General features: G+C 47.0%; 1 protein-coding gene across 4 annotated transcripts in view; it reads right to left on the reverse strand.

The window, feature by feature from the left end:
* The window catches only part of LOC123517553 (tyrosine-protein kinase TXK-like), a 384,887-nt gene that overhangs the window by 214,801 nt on the left and 156,886 nt on the right, over window positions 1–13,200 (reverse strand). For 2 of the 4 annotated variants that reach the window (XM_045277767.1, XM_045277765.1), the window contains exon 2: window positions 5,771–7,218. The exons of the other annotated variants lie outside the window; for them this stretch is intronic. In XM_045277767.1, coding sequence (XP_045133702.1) covers window positions 5,771–6,767 — 997 coding nt within the window. In that variant the 5' untranslated portion in view covers window positions 6,768–7,218. The remainder of the gene's footprint in view (window positions 1–5,770; window positions 7,219–13,200) is intronic. 4 annotated transcript variants of the gene reach the window in all.

Consider the following 13,200-nt stretch of genomic DNA (forward strand, 5'->3'; position numbering starts at 1 on the left):
AGGCCAAATAGCAGCAGCAGGAGCAGTAAAAGCAAGCACCGTCAGCAAGTCATTTCGTAAACCCGTCAGCGACACAGCAAGACAGAAATCATGTGGACGCAACACACGAGAGAGAGAGAGAGAGAGAGAGAGAGAGAGAGAGAGAGAGAGAGAGAGAGAGAGAGAGAGAGAGAGAGAGAGAGAGAGAGAGAGAGAGAGAGAGAGAGAGAGAGAGAGAGAGAGAGAGAGAGAGAGAGAGAGAGAGAGAGAGAGAGAGAGAGAGAGAGAGAGAGAACACACACACACACACACACACACACACACACACACACACACACACACACACACACACACACACACACACACACACACACCAAAAAGAGAACAGAAAAGAAGAGAAAAACCGCATAAATGAGAGAATATCACACTTTCAATGACGATAATGAAAGGGTCACGTCTCTGAGATGGTAAAACTGAGAGACGCGAGGTTATCTGGAGTCTACAATGGCCACCTAATGTTTCCTTCATTACCCGGCCGCACGATCACCGGGGAATGAGGAGGTGGAGCGAGGCAGCCTTGTGCTCGTGGCGGGGGGACGTGGAGGCAGATTCGGGGACGGCATGAAGTCACGAATCTCATTTTTGAACGCTTTTTAAATACTTCTTTGTTCCAACGCCCGGATAGGAAGTTAACATACGTATAAGCTGTATTCTCATGGCTTAATGTAGTGTACGTGTGGTTATTCTAGTGATTTTGTTTTCTCATCCGTTTATGTTCTTCCTTGTTTCGTCATGTGCTCTTGTCGACTAAGTAGCATTCTTCTGACACATATTAGCCCGATCAAAGTCCTCCTAGCAGCCTTGTAATACCTAATTTCTCTCCTGGCATCCTGATATCACATACACAAATGGTATCTATAATTACCCTAAAAACTATTGTCCTCTAACATCTGTTGTCCTCATCTAAGAACTCTTTACCTATACTGACATTTATTACCCCTCCTAACATCAATTACCCATCCTAATATCTTTTACCCCGACTAAAATTTATTACCCATCCTAACATTTATTATCCTAACCTAACTTAACCTACCCTTGCATCTACATCCCGTACTAACATAACTGTATGGAGTCTGCCTTGCCAATAAGCCTCAAATAGTGTCAAGCAGTACTCGTATAGTAAGTAATGAACGCTTAAATTGGTACATATACATTCCTAACGTTCCCATTAATTTATCTTAAGTGTTTTCTTATTTTCGTTTTCTTTCGCAAGCGACATTAATTTACCAGCGAAGCAAAGTTATTCTACTATTATACACTATGTTACTCTAAAATCATGTGTTGTATTTCTATTTGGAGATGAACTGTACATGATCAACGTTTGTAGATAATATTTTTAACCTCTTGAGTACCAGGACGTATTTTTACCATGAGTTTTGGGTGTGATTAGACGGTTTTCATTATATTCGCAAGCTTCTATGGAGGTCAGAAGGTTAATGGTTCAGAATCTTCACTGTTTTACTCCCCATGTGAGATTCTGAAGCTGTATAAAATTGCCTAACAGTAACCAGAATAAATATGAAGACGTGTCATGGTACTGAAGGGGTTAAGCGTCTCTTCCTCTGCCTAATAACACCAACCCTATTGTAACACTCCCTATGACGACTATACTCGCGTTATTCTTCATGGCAGGAGTGTTAATATAGAACTGTATTTTCCCTATACCGTCATTCTTTACTCTAGAAAAATAAAAATCCTTGCCATTCTTTTCTACAGTGTGCGTATATGATGTTCCTTCGCTCTGATTTCTTGTTCCTGTTTGTTTGTTGTCAAAGGGAAAGACGGATGGAGAAGAGTGTGGCTAATTTCCATTCTTCCCCCTTCTCTCTCTCTCTCTCTCTCTCTCTCTCTCTCTCTCTCTCTCTCTCAAAAATCCGTGCAAGGAAGTAAATTAAATCGTTATTAGGTAGAGAAATATAGAAGAAAAGGAGAATTAGTTTTGTATTTCTTCAGCTCCTCTCTCTCTCTCTCTCTCTCTCTCTCTCTCTCTCTCTCTCTCTTTCTCTGTTTTTACTCTACTGTCCCATTTTTCCCCCCTCTGAACTTAGAGAAGACTGTATTTTTTCCCCTCTATTTCCACCTGTCTGGCGGGAACTGAGGGGAAGAACTATCGAGAGTGTTCCTTTAGACCTCTCATGGGCCGGTGATGAGAGGAAGATAAGAGGGAGTGGGCGCTGGAGGGAAGAGTAATAAGGGAAGGTTAGGAATAATGGCGCCAGGAAAAAAATAAAAAAAGATCGAGAGAGAGAGAGAGAGAGAGAGAGAGAGAGAGAGAGAGAGAGAGAGAGAGAGAGAGAGAGAGAGAGAGAGAGAGAGAGAGAGAGAGAGAGAGAGAGAGAGAGATGCTGGTCAGGTTATTGCATATGTAAACAGTAAGGAAAGAATATGAATAGAAAAATGAATGATACCAAGAGAGAAAGGAAATAAAGTAAGGGAACGAAACAGTGGGAGGGAAAAAATAGGGAGGAAATTAGTTTGGAGGGAAAAAATGAGAGGAAGAAACGAAAATATAAGAAAATTGAGTGTGTGAATATTTTAGTTAATGTTAACGAATCTGAGGAAATAAGGAAAACATAATGGGATTTTTTTTTCTCTAATTCTTTTCTTATTTTTTTTCCACTCAGCCGTTGAGAAGATGGACAATGTAATGTGGAGATTCATAGTCTTGATCCTTCCGTTTCGTCCTGCTTTTTTGTTATGTTCTCTTGTTTTTTTTTTTTTATATTTATCTCTTAGTTTTATTTCGTTCTTGTTGATCTGTCTTGCCTGTCTGTCTGTCTTGCCTGTCTGTCTGTCTGTCTGTCTGTCTGTCTGTCTGTCTGTCTGTCTGTCTGTCTTTTCGGTGTGGATGTTATTGTTTACTTGTGTGGGTTGTTCTGTTTGTTTATTCGTTTGCGTGGATGTTTCTCTCTCTCTCTCTCTCTCTCTCTCTCTCTCTCTCTCTCTCTCTCTCTCTCTCTCTCTTGCCTTTGAACTTCTAGAAGATATGAGGTACGTTGCAAGACTTGAGTACTTACAATCTGGCAAAATGTGTAGGCATCGTTAGTTTGCGAGAGTAATTAGGCAGGCGGGCAATACGTGCAACACATTACCTCTCTTCCTACTTTCGCTGCGTGGGGATTGAGAATTGTGGCAGCAGTATTAAGTTAGGTTAGGGTAGGGTAGGTTTTTTGTATTTATCTCTTGTTTTTATTTCTTTTTTTTTTTTTTTTATTTTAGTATAAGTGATATTAACTACTATTATTACTCTTACTACTGCTGCTATTACTGTTGCTGCTACTTCTGTTACTACTACTGCTACTGTTACTGTTACTGCTACTACTACTACTACTACTACTACTACTACTACTACTGCTACTGCTACTGCTGCTACTGCTACTGCTACTGCTATTGACAGTCAGTGTTGGTTTGATTTTGTATAGAAGAATGATAATACTGTAGTAATAATAAAACTTACACAATGCCTACTATTTTTACAACAACGAAATGCAAATAGTCGTCAGTATTGGCTTAGTGTTGTGTTAGGTGCTCAGATGAAAAGGAGGAAAAAAGTAAACAAGAGTTGAATTATTAAGATGATGAGATGTGTGGGAGATTGGGAGAGAGAGAGAGAGAGAGAGAGAGAGTGAGAGGGGGGAGACTGGGCGTTCGTTGTGTAACATTAAACACCCCCACCACCACCACCACCACCACATCCACCCCCCACTAGCTCCTCATTCATTATACATTCATTCCCTTTCCTCCTTCATCCTCTCTTCTCCTTTCCGCATCTTGGTTTTTGGAGGCGAGGACATCAGAATATTCCGGAGGTGCCTGAGGGCGTGGGGTGCTAGCTGGGGGTCCGCTGGGGCGAGGGCGGGCGCGGGAAGTGTTGGCTGGCGTTTGAGTTGAGGAATGTGGAATAAGATGAGGAATATATAGAAGGAACATGTACTTTAAGTCTTGTTGATATTTAACTATATAGGATATCTACACCACCACCACCACCACCACCACCGTCACCACCACCACCACCACCACCACCACCACCACCACCACCACCACCACCACCACTATTACTACTACTACCTTCACTACCACCTCTACCACTATTACCTCCACTACCACCACCACCACCACCACTATTATTACTACTACTACTATTACTACGAGAGAGAGAGAGAGAGAGAGAGAGAGAGAGAGAGAGAGAGAGAGAGAGAGTAGAGAGAGGAGCTGAAGAAATACAAAACTAATTCTCCTTTTCTTCTATATTTCTCTACCTAATAACGATTTAATTTACTTCCTTGCACGGATTTTTGAGAGAGAGAGAGAGAGAGAGAGAGAGAGAGAGAGAGAGAGAGAGAGAGAGAGAGAGAGAGAGAGAGAGAGAGAGAGAGAGAATGGTGGGATCTTTTATTTCCTTTAATACACTTTATGCCATGAATCTGCTTATCTGCGTCGAGGTGTCTGGTGCCTTCCCTGCGTCCGACCCTCCGCGCTGGGAAAGAGAACCTACGATACCACCTTTCTCAGCACACTATCCTCCTAAGCGCCCAGTCGTAAAAAAAAATAAATACATGGAAAAAAAGGATCTCCCGGTCATTTTTTTTTGTTTATTTGTATAGAAGGTTAGATTAGGTTAAGCTAGGTTAGATTCTTTTTCTTTTCCTTAACCCCTTTAGTAGCAGGACATGTTTTCATATTCATTCTGGTTACTATTCGGTGATTTTGTACAGCTTCAGAAATTTACGTCGGGATTAAAATAGTGAAGAGTCTGGCCATTAACCTTCTGAGCTCCACAGACTCTTCCTAATGTAAATGAAATCGTCTAATCACACCCAAAATTCAGGTAAAAATGTGTTCCAGTACTGAAGTGATTAATTTTCCCTTTAATCTCTTTTCTCCCTTCTTTTCCCTCCTTCCCTCATTCCTCGCCGGCCGCCACGAGAGCACATGCAGTCAACGCAACGCCCTGAAGACATTAGCGACGTATAATTACCTGCGCCTCGTCACCTGCCATCACGCGCCACCTCCACACACTAATTAGCACAGCAATCCCCGACCCCCGACCCCCGCCCTCCCTCACACACGGTCGCTGGAGTGCACGGAATAAACACGTCATGACTTGAGTTCTTGACATGATTACCTAAAAGTCATCTGATAAGTGGGACAGCGCGCCGGCCCGGGAGAAACCTTGCATGGTGTGCGGGCGGGAAACTGTACCTTTGCATCCTGAGGGTCGAGCTCCGCGGTCCACAGTAATGGGAGGTGAGCCTTATCCTACCTACAGATCTCTCTTCCTCGACACACAAGCACTTAATGCCATGAATAGATATTAAACGAAAATTACCCACAATAATCAGGCACAGAGAGGAGGCGTAGCAGTGCCATTGAGCAGAGTGAATTAGTGGCCTCGCAGACCCAGGCCGCATCCTGCACGCGGGACCCAGGCCTTGGGGTGAGTACCTGTGGCTGTGGGTGGTCGTGAGAGCACAGCCGCGGATGAGGTCACTATAAATGCTCAGTATATTGTCATATCTTCTTGTGCGTGACTCGCTCCCCGCCAAGGAACGCCAAGGCTGGAGTCTGAATTTTTAGTCACTAAAGAAAATATTATGTGAAAATCTATCTTTCTAGAAAGTCATCCCGTCGCTGCTTCCCCATCACGCGGTGCATGCCAAGGCGTCCCTCCTCACAACACACAGCCATTACAGAATAAAAGCACCTGTCCCAAACCCGTGTCAGTACTCACCTGCATGTCTGCCAGTCACAGGGGAGGACGACGATGATGATGAAGAGGAGAGCTGCGTGGAGTTTTGCGACACCTCGCCGCCCCTGCCCCAAGCAACCAGCCGCCCGCCCAGAGCACGCAATGCCACGCCCATTCTCTTGGCCACTCCTGCAGTGGCCTCCCGGTTTCCAGACACTCCAACAGGCGAGGGAGGGTTGGAGACCACGTGACCACCTGAGCTGCCGCCAGAGTCACTCTCGAACGGGTGGTGGTGGGTGGTTTTAGGGGAGGCGCGGCCACCCTCCAGGGAGGGCTGGGAGGCCAGGAGGGTGTGGGCCAGGATGGCGTTGGTGCCATGGACAGGGCAGGTTGGAGACACGTTGGCCGGGAGGGGATTAGGGGGCGGGTGAACGCCACCGTGAATGTGATTGAGGTGCGCGTCCCCACGGATCATGCCGCCTGACTCCAGGGCACTGTGAGGCCGCTGCGTGGCGTTACATAGGGCTGCCAGCTGGTCCAGCGCCGAGGAGAGGCGGGTGAGATCTCCTGCCCACCTGGTGTCAGCGCCTTCAGTGTTACGTCTAGTGAGCATTGGTCGAGGCTCCTCCCGCCCATTGCACGCCCACACGTCTTCAAATCCCTCATCTTCATCTTCTTCAAAGGTCGTAAAGTTTTCCTTCCCTGAGGCTGGCTGGCTCCTGGCACGCTGCGGGCGGGCGTGGCGCCCAACCAGTCTTTTCAACGCCCGAGGTGACCTGGCAGCCGAGGCGGGGCTTTGGGATCCCTGGGAAGCGGGCGGCTGCAGGGAGCCCAGAGGCCCGTTGAGGCGTGACTGGAACACACCCCTGAGGCTGCGGGTGGCAATGAGGCGGGGGTGTGCCGGGGCGGGGTTGGCGGGACCGCGGAGGGGAGCCAGGGGGTCAGACAGCAAGTCGAGGTGGCTGCGTATCTTAGGAGGCTGCAGGTTGAGTGCCCGCAGCGTCTCTGAGTGAGCGGCCACGCTTCCTTCCTCCTTCATTACGAGGTTTAGGTTCACTATTAAGTTTCCAAATTACACTTAGGAATGTAACACAAGACAATTGTAATATCTATTGTCTTATATCCTCCAAAGTCACGTTGGAGTACAAACGGTTAGGCTGATCACGCGTCACTACACTACTTTTCAACAAAGCAGCGTGACAGCCTCACTCACACACACACATACGGAGTTCGCGTCAAGAACTCTCAGTTATTGACTTCCTTGATATTATGTGACTGGAATGAGAAGCGTCGCCGAGGGTCTCCGGTGTGAGGAGCGGAGCCTCACTGTGGGCTCGAGTCGATCTAAGGGTGAGCGAGAACAGGCGGTAGCGGCGGTGAAGCTGGAAAGAAGCGAGTCCTGCGCTACGACCCTGAGCGAGCACACTTGAGCACCACTACGACAGGATGCGCATTCACAGGCCCGCTACCTACACACTCACTCGGTACCTCTGCGCCACGGAAGGAAGGGGACATGAGAACACAACACACGCTACTGACATGATTGAGGAAATACTCACAACATGGAAGGTCACGAGCTTCAAATGTCCATCACAATGAATGAACTTGAACAACATCGTGAAAGTAAACAGGAACGAATATGGTCGCCATAAAGGATAGTGGAAAAGATTACTTAAAAAAAAATCAGTAAAAACAGATAGAAGAAATTGGAAAATTCACATTTAACGAACATTCAAATTCTACAGATGGATTGCTTGTTGTAAAGAAACGATAAATTGTGTTCCATGAAGGACACCGGAGAAAAGGAGAGGAAAAGAAACGAAACATTTCCACCTGTACTCCAACACCAAGGAAAGCAAGGCGGCCAGGAAGCGGTGGCCAGGCAGGGGCACCAGCCCGCCACCGCTAAAGGCTGCCAAGAGTGAGGAGACCATATATTTTCGAAAGGTAGGAGATCTAAAACTGCTTGAAATATAATATTACCATGGAAAGTAACAATCACCAGCCCCGCCCCACTACACAAGCCATTAGCATAACGCAATACTCCCACAGGAGGATGACGCAAATAAGAAATACGTGGGAATCCATCACGTGCCTCCACAGGAACCACAAGGCAGTTTCACAGGTAAAGTTGATCACAAGTGCTTGGAGGAACCGCGGAGTTCAGGCGGTAAACTGGCGAGGGAGAGGACCGTCCACCCTGTCACTCACATTACCTTCCCACCCCAGGCCATGAAGACACCAGCTCCAGTGCTCTTCCACCCTCACCCTCACCCTCACCCTCACCACGCGCCCCGAGGCGACGCAGAGCAGAGGAGAGGCATTTCCCAGGACTCAGGGCAGTGTTGGTGATGTAAGTGGTCACCTGTGGCTCGTGGCAATCAATCAATGGATTTAAAGAGCGACTGGTGCGTACCAAAGGTAAGTACTGTTTGTAGCACTTTGTTCCCTCAGTCTAGTATAAGGAAGGGCACCGTTAGTACTGACACTTCAGATTTGCTCACATCGACAGTGTTCATGGTTCAACTCACTACATTCGCGATTCTAGTGAAGGATAAGCGACGTGCACGTTTAGATGACAAAGCAAACACCAGTTTTGACTTGACGAGGGAAATTCACCTCTGTAAATCTCACTTTGGCGAAGAACAACCTATGATTACTACACTCACAACGGTGCATTCACACGCGCCGGGCAGGAAGGCGTGGAGCCAAGTTGAAGTAAGCACGAGCCGCCACCAAGCACTGCGGCACCAACAAGCCAGGCAGTGCTGTACTTTCCCCTTCGATGCACCACACTCCCCGCAGATACAATATTTACCACCTAATTCGAGCGGCGTTGAGGCGCGACGCAGCAGAAGGAGGGTTGTTAAGAGTGTCTCCCCGCCCCCCTCCTCCTCCCACACCTACACTTTCACTGGCCACCGCACGCGACTTCCTCTGTCAGTCAGTCCTTCGGGCACACAACACTACATCTGGACACACGATGAACTTTAAGTGACTTCCCCCTCGCCTTTCAGTGATTCAGCGTGAGATAGTTCGCGTGGTTAAGTCCTGTGTGTGTGTGTGTGTGTGTGTGTGTGTGTGTGTGTGTGTGTGTGTGTGTGTGTGTGTGTGTGTGTGTGTGTGTGTGTGTGTGTGTGTGTGTGTGTGTGTGTGTGTGTGTGTGTGTGTGTGTGTGTGTGTGTGTGTGTGTGTGTGTGTGTGTGTGTGTGTGTGTGTGTGTGTGTGTTTGTGCATGTGTGTTAGCCCCTTACCCGTGTCCTGCCCGAGGCGTACTTTGTGCATACGAGAGTTTATTACAGTATGTGCGTGCTTGCATCAGAATGATTCATGGGCTTCATTTTCTCTCTCTCTCTCTCTCTCTCTCTCTCTCTCTCTCTCTCTCTCTCTCTCTCTCTCTCTCTCTCTCTCCCCAATCCATACTCCTAAATAGCTTCAAATTTCATGCTACGACGGAATTCCATGTTTACTTAATGCTGCTGCTGCTACTACAACACACACACACACACACACACACACACACACACACACACACACACACACGAAGGGCCTCACATGATAAACTAGGCCTCGTCAGGCGGGTGCGACACCCAACAGTTGGCGCGACGTGTGAGCAAATTAGCCATGCTACCCTTCCATCCCCATGCCAAACACGGCACCGCGGCGCTGCAATACAGGGCGGCCTCATGACAGGGAGGCGGCGAGGGAAGAGCAGTGAAGGGAAGAAACGAGGCGGGTTATGTGTGACAAGAGAGGCAGGAGCAGGAGCCACGAGATTAAAGCAAACAAACTGGCAATAGGAAAAGATAAAGGATGAAACAGTGTATGAGGAAGAGGAGTCCCACCCAACTCGTCCACACACAGGAGACCTCCACCCGTTTGTTCCAGCCGCCTCTTCCTTTCCCTCGCACCGAGCAGCCTCTCGAGAGATGACTGGGCTGTTTGCAGAGTCTATTCAGCTCATTCTCGCTACATTTTGCAAGCACTGCCAAAGGGGGGATTAAAGGGAGCAAGCGAGGGAGGGAGAGGCGGCCTGGGGAGAGGGAGGGAAGAGACAGAAGGAGCGAAGGAACTTTCTCGCTGCCAACATCGAGTGAAAGTCTCAAGTGCGGACCCTCAAGATTAATTTTCACTGACCAGTGCAGTTGCACCACCGCAGCGGCAACGGCAACACTCTTACCGTTGCACACACACACACACACACACACACACACACACACACACACACACACACACACACACACACACACACACACACACACACACACCTTCTTCGCTCATTAGTAACGTGTTTGCCTATCTCTTGGCAGGATTAGGTTCGTATGCCGTTCGTAGGTAAGGGTTTCCAGTGATGAGCGAGCCGGCGCTGTCTTCCTGAGCCAGTCAGTCTTTGTGAGCGAGAGGACAAGGCAGCGGTGAATAAAAGGTCCCAAGCCGTGCCCATAGATTGGTACATATGAGCTCTTAACTCTCTCCGGGAAGGTAATACGAGAAGATGCCAATCTTTATATAGAATCCAAGAGACCAACGGTAAACTACACACACACACACACACACACACACACACACACACACACACACACACACACACATAACTTATGAAATTATCAGAAAAAAGAAGCGAAGTGTATCATTAGTTCCTCTCATCCTACCTCACCCTTCCTTCCTTCCTTCCTTTCTTTCTTTCTTTCTTTCTTTCTTTCTTTCTTTCTTTCTTTCTTTCTTTCTTTCTTTCTTTCTTTCTTTCTTTCTTTCTTTCTTTCTTTCTTTCTTCTTCCTTCCTTCCTTCCTTCCTTCCTTCCTTCCTTCCTTCCTTCCTTCCTTCCTTCCTTCCTTCCTTCCTTCCTTCCTTCCATCCTTCCTTCTCCCCATCAAGCAGAAGTGAACAATGAGGCCCCATCTTCCCACATGCCCTTTAAAAAGCCCTGATGTACTACAGTTTCTCTCTCTCTCTCTCTCTCTCTCTCTCTCTCTCTCTCTCTCTCTCTCTCTCTCTCTCTCTCTCTGCGGTAAGGAATGGCGATTGTTCGGTATTATAACTCCTTGTTGGTTCGAGCCCCGGAATTCACAAGAGATTCTGAGCCACCTGGCCGCGAAGGAAGGGAGGAGGAGGAGAAAGTCAGGGAGAGTAACGCCAGGAGGAGGAGGAGGAGGAGGAGGAGGAGGAGGAGGAGGAGGAGGAGGAGGAGGAGGAGGAGGAGGAGGAGGAGGAGGAGGAGGAGGAGGTGGTGGTGGTGGAGGAGGAGGAAGAATATGAGAAAAGGAACAAAAGGACAAGAGTAAAAGCCAAAACGGGAAACTAATGGAAAAAAAAAATATTATTGTCATACATCAAACACAATCAAGGCCTTTCAATTAGTAGCAAGCGAGCGGAGGCAATAATTACACGTGACTGTTCCACACACACACACACACACACACACACACACACACACACACACACGACACACTTACATGAACATCAACCTTCATATTGCCTCTCATTAGAAACTACTCTCCTTTTTTATTGCTCCCAAAGTGAAATCTCATAAGAAAGTGATCGTTGTCATGTAACTCAATTGTTTTTTACCCTTATGACATCTTGCATCCACTTAACAAATGAACGTTTCTCAATGGTGCCTCTCGGTGGTTATCAGATCTGTTTCTATTTTCCTTCTTTTTTTTTTTTTCCTCACCTAATTTTTCACAGAGGTGAGCTTGGCATTTGTGTTAATAAAAGAAGGGAGAGATTGAAGCCTTGTTAGGAATGATACGTGTAAAAGAAAACGGATTATTATGATCTTGTGTAATTTCAACATACATTCACGCTTGCACACACACACACACACACACACACACACACACACACACACACACACACTGCAATTCATTCTTTCTCTGGTGTGTCATTACTATTGCCTTTTTCTTTGTTTTGCGACGATTTAAGTAAAATTAAAAAATTCCTTTTACGGAATAACCGACACAATCCTGTATCATCTTAACGAATGCATCCCTAAACCTAACTTTCTACCGGTAATACAATCTCTCTCTCTCTCTCTCTCTCTCTCTCTCTCTCTCTCTCTCTCTCTCTCTCTCTCATATCACACGCACGCACCCGCACACCACCACGGGGCACCACCACGCCCCAGGGGACAGGTGCAACGAAGGGGCAGCCATGTTTAGACTTCGGGAGTGCCAAGAGGGGCGCTGGTCACGTACGCGGAGAGAACTGGACGAGGCACCGCTAAGTAAAAGCCAACTTGGTGGAGTAGAGCAAATATTCTCCTTAGTTCTGCTGAGAAAGTTAAAACAACGTCCCCCTTCTGTGCACAAAACTTGCCGCTTCACTCCTCTACACGCTGGCTTCCCTTGGCTTGGCTTGGCTTGGCTTGGCTTGGCTTGGCTTGGTTGGTGGAATATAGTGCTGAGTGTCTTTGGGCTTTATGGTCAACGCGTGGTGGCCTGCATAGGTGGGACGGGATGGGCATACCGAGCCTGTCCAATCGGCCAGAGTGTCTCAGCATTGCAGTCACGCCCCATAGTGCAATGTGCATGTGTGTTGGGGGGGGGAAGGTAAGGATAGGGAAGGATAGGGGGTACGTCGAAAACTGGTGCCCTATTCCTCGTCAATCATACGGCTGTAGCCCCACGTTCACTCCTGTTACCGCCAGGCCACGCAGGGTCACACCTCAAGGTCATCATCACCCCACCTGATCCCGGCTTTGATAGGTGGTAGTAGTAGTAGTAGTAGTAGTAGTAGTAGTAGTAGTAGTAGTAGTAGTAGTAGTAGTAGTAGTAGTAGTAGTAGTAGTAGTAGTAGTAGTAGTAGTAGTAGTAGTAGTAGTAGTGGTGGTGGTGGTGAAGAAAAAAAGAATAAAAAACAATAGTATAATACAATAATAATAATAATAATAATAATAAAAAAAAAAAATAATAATAATAGTAATAATAATGATAATAATAACAATAAAAATAATAATAATCCAGTACCTAACAAGTAAATAGGACCAATAACCCTGAAAAGAGAGAAGGAAGGCGAGGAAAAGCTGAAAATAAACCAGTGTTCGTTCGCAGTGAAAGTTGAATATTACAGTAACGTGAATGAAATCAAGGCTAGGAACACACACACACACACACACACACACACACACACACACACACACACACACACACAGCTTAGCTCAGGACGCTGAAATACAATTGGAAACTCTCTCTTCTCTGAACACGAAGGTCGCAGGATGCAGAGTGAGAGCAACGTGCTCAATTAAACTTCAAAATAATTGCACAAGGCATGACGAACAACACTACCACCACCACCACCACCACAACCACCACCACCACCCTGATGCAAGCCACGGTGAGGTGAGGCGCGAAGCAACAACACAAAACTAATGCAAGTGACGCAACAGTAACTCCCGCTGGCTCGTCAAGTGACTCCTCGCACACACACACACACACACACACACACACACACACACACACACACACACACA

Source organism: Portunus trituberculatus, chromosome 42, assembly GCF_017591435.1.
Source record: "Portunus trituberculatus isolate SZX2019 chromosome 42, ASM1759143v1, whole genome shotgun sequence".
Lineage (NCBI taxonomy): Eukaryota > Metazoa > Arthropoda > Malacostraca > Decapoda > Portunidae > Portunus > Portunus trituberculatus.